This window comes from Haplochromis burtoni, unplaced genomic scaffold (genome assembly GCF_018398535.1).
Source record: "Haplochromis burtoni strain Fernald_Lab_line unplaced genomic scaffold, NCSU_Asbu1 Contig_720, whole genome shotgun sequence".
NCBI classification, from domain to species: Eukaryota; Metazoa; Chordata; class Actinopteri; order Cichliformes; family Cichlidae; genus Haplochromis; species Haplochromis burtoni.
In genome coordinates, this window is record NW_024583081.1 from 143,364 (window position 1) to 147,259 (window position 3,896).

The window sequence follows — 3,896 nt, forward strand, 5'->3', positions numbered from 1 at the left end:
GATTGGATTTAGATCTGGACTTTGACTGGGCCATTCTAACACATGGATATGTTTTGTTTTAAACCATTCCATTGTTGCCCTGGCTTTATGTTTAGGGTCGTTGTCCTGCTTTTGCAAGCCACTGCAAATAATTGAATTGTTTAACAGCAGTTTTTATGGGATATGTGTCACTTAGAGTGCCTTTCGTTCTTCTTCAGAAGCAAGTTCTATAAAAAGATTTAGGATTAGACATCATATATTTTAGTATAAAAACAAGAGTAGAACAAGCAAGAAATTAGGATACATGTGTGGCAGAAACATAAATCTGTTTTTGGTGTTTTTACAGTGGCTGTTTCGGAGCCAAAGCTTTCGGTGATTTCAGTGGAGGGCGGTGACATAGCTCTGCATTGCGAAGGAAACTGCTGGCTGCCAGAGCCTCAGATAACATTTCTGGATGACAAAGGAAAAAAGATCTCTGAGGAAAATCCAAAAAGAGAACAAGATGCCCGTGGATGTTTCACTGTGACACGAAGAGCCACTCTGCAAAGAGCTACCAGCAGGTTATACATATATACTTATACTTTCTAAAACATCTATAAAGTGGTTTAGAAATGAGGAAACAAAATATTCATCTTGGCATTAATTTTTTTACAGTACTCTGCAAAACATTTGAACCTCTCTCTTTCTATTCTGCCAGGAAGATGGTAAAACACAGCTTTAAAAAAATAATTCTTTTGCAGGACACTTCACACAATGAAAAGGTCACGGTCCACGAGGACACTTTTTCCCATATAAATGAAGACTCGCTCAAGACTTTTGCACAATACTACAGATGATGTTTTTACTAACCACCTAACAGTAAAATGAGCTTTTCACTAATATAACACTAATTATGTCATTTAGTGTCACCTGCAGAGTTCATCAACCAGAGTTTAACCTGACAAGGGAAACAACAATCCTCATACCAGGTATGCAGGGACTTCACTGTGACATGTGTACATCTTACACCTAAAATCATGTTTTATTTGCATTTTTCATCCATGTGAGGTTTATGTTTTAGAGTATTTTATATTTTCAAAATATTCCAAGTTATTTATAAAACCGCACAGTGTTATGTCATTTTAGCTGGCTGTATCAAATCTGATCTTCAAATGGTTGTCATCACCATTGGAGGAACAGCTGGGTTTCTCTTAGCTGCAGCTGGACTGATTGCTCTTTTGTTTAAGCCATGTGGCAAATTTGGTAAGTAACAGTTCTCAACTAAAAGACGAAAACAAAAACAGTGCTAGCAAGGCAAGCCACGGAGCCATATACTTTTATATATACTGAGCAGCTTAGACATATTTTATAGTGAGGTATGTCCAGTGATCAGTAATCAGTGTTGGGAAGTGCACACACTGATTCTTAATAACATTAGGACCACTTAAAATTTTACTTACTTACTGATTTTGTCTTCATCATAGCACCTGTTAGTGGGTGGGAAACATTATGGAGCAAGTGAACATTTTGCTCTCAGAGTTGATGTTAGAATCAGAGAAAATTGGCAAGTCTAAGAAATTGTAATGGTTAGGCTAGTCAGAGTATTTCCAAAACTGCAGATCTTGTGCGGTGTTTCTAGTCTGGAGTGGTCAAAATCTATGAAAAATGGTCCAAGAAAGGAACAGTGGTGAACCAGCAACACGATCATAGGTGGCCAAGGTTCACTAATTGTTGTGGGAAACACGAGCTGGTCTGTCTGGTCCAATCAAACAGACACACTACTGTAGTTCAAATTGCAAAATAAGTTAATGCCTGTTCTGATAGAAAGGTGTAAGAACACACGGTGCATTGCAGTTGCATAAGGGGCTGCATAGCCAAAGACCAGTCAGGGTGGCAGTGCTGACCACTGTCCAGCACTGAAAGCACCAACAATGGACGTATGAGCATCAGAACTGCACCACAGAGCAATGGAAGAAATGGCCAGCTGGATGGCCAGCTTTGTTTGTGTTGCTTACCTGGGGAACACCTGGTATCATGGAGAAGAGCAAGCTGTCAGAGGCAATGTGATCCTTTGGACAATGTTCTGTTGGGAAACCTTGGGTCCTGCCATCCATGTAGATGTTATTTCGATGTACCACCTGCCTAAACATTGTTGTAGACAATCACCCTTTCATGTGAAAGGTGTTCCCTGATAACTGTGGAACCTTTTGGCAGGATAATGCACCCTACCACAAAGCAAAAATGGTTCAGGAATGGTTTGAGGAGCCCAACAATAAATTTGGGGTGTTGACTTGCCCTTCAAATTCCCCAGATCTCTTTCCAATCTGTTTGTCTGTTTGACATGCTGGACAAATAAGTCCTGGGAATTCTTTTCCCAAAACAGTGATTGGGAAAGTGTTTCTGAAGTCATAAATAAAGTGAAAAGCAGGGTAATTCTCTTGTAGCTGTATACATTTTGGTTTCTTTCTACAACTAGATTATTCAGCTGATTTTTTTTTTTTTTTTTTTCTTTATTTTACAGCTATTGTAAAGCAGCTAGAGACCAAGAAGTCATCAGATCGAAGTATAACGTGTGAAAGCTACCACCTACTGACAACGGACAACTTGGTAAATGGCCACAATGGGCAGATGAATGAGTTTCTTATGGACGATGAGACCATAAAAATACAGAACAACAAAGTTACTCACTACGACAGGGCAACAATTGTTCGACGCCATTCCACAACCACAGGAGATGTTCCAAAACCCTCACAATTATTCTTAAATCATAGCCCTGACATTAACAACGTCACCAGTGTGTACAATCCAAACCCATCTTCAGCTTCAACCAGCATTAACACTACAAAATCTGGCAACTTACTCAAAAGCAGGGGTTCGAAAATTGTTATCAAAAGACAAGACAGCTTTCCAGACCCTGGTCACATATCTCAAAGAAACCACCGTATGTACAGCAATCCAGATATTTTACAACTACATTCACCAACATCCAACCCTTCTTCTGCTCTCAGTAGCCACCAGATGATCAACTCCAGTGTCTCACCCCATCGAAGCACCCGCCTTCCTCAGCGTAGACACTCCTCAGTACTTCCACATTTAACAGAATTCAATAACCATCACAACCTCCTGAGAAATTTACCTGAAGGAGATGAACAGAAAGGTTTATTAAGAAATGAAAACAAAAGGAAACGTAAATTGTACTAGAATAAGTGCATGGCAAGGTAATGCTCACTTGGTTCAAATGATTGAAACTCCTTAACTGAGCAATAGGTGCTGAAATTTAACACCAGTGACTGATGCGTGGAGTAGGAGCTTGACAGTCAGCTGCAGTGACGTGAGTATTGCACTGGCTGTTGTGGTGCCTCGGTGTTGTTGGAAAAGGGGGGATCTTGGCATCACTGCTTAGATTGTTACCTCTAGATAAGAGTTCAAATAAGTAGTAGAAAAATGGAATTTAAAAGAACTGAGCCAGCCCGGTGGTGTATTTCCAGAAAACTAAGCTAGTCCTACAGAATCAGAATCAGAATACTTTATTAATCACTAAGGAAAGTATGTAAGAGATACAGGTCTTTGATTTTTTTTTTTTTTTTTGCATTACCATTTGCAAAATCACAGAGACCATGATGCTTTACCATGATTTGGGGGAAAAAACAAAATGTTCTGTGCTAAAATTAGCATGGATATAGGAGATCTTTTCCAAGAATCTAAATCAAGTAAGCTCACCCTCTTCTTTTTTTTTTTAATTGTTATTGAATTATTGTATATATCATGATGTATTCATCCTGCTCATACATTAACCTTTTTGTTCTTTAACTAAAAATATTTCCAGGTTGTTGCATAAAATGTGCAAAAGGGTATCTTTGTATTTCTGTAATTGAAACGTTACATTTGCTAAACTTGGACAGTGAGCTCGGTTTCAGTGGCTCATGTAAAAATGTTTG

At 38.9% G+C, this 3,896-nt stretch overlaps 1 protein-coding gene across 1 annotated transcript; it reads left to right on the forward strand.

Annotated features, from left to right (window-relative positions):
* Nucleotides 1-273: 273 nt before the first annotated feature.
* On the forward strand, nt 274-3,646 carry LOC102306613. Its single transcript, XM_014330284.2, has 4 exons — nt 274-539; nt 883-947; nt 1,105-1,221; nt 2,480-3,646. The coding sequence occupies exons 3-4, from the start codon at nt 1,131-1,133 to the stop codon at nt 3,157-3,159; spliced, it is 771 nt and encodes a 256-aa protein (XP_014185770.2). The 5' UTR covers nt 274-539; nt 883-947; nt 1,105-1,130; the 3' UTR covers nt 3,160-3,646.
* Nucleotides 3,647-3,896: the final 250 nt, after the last annotated feature.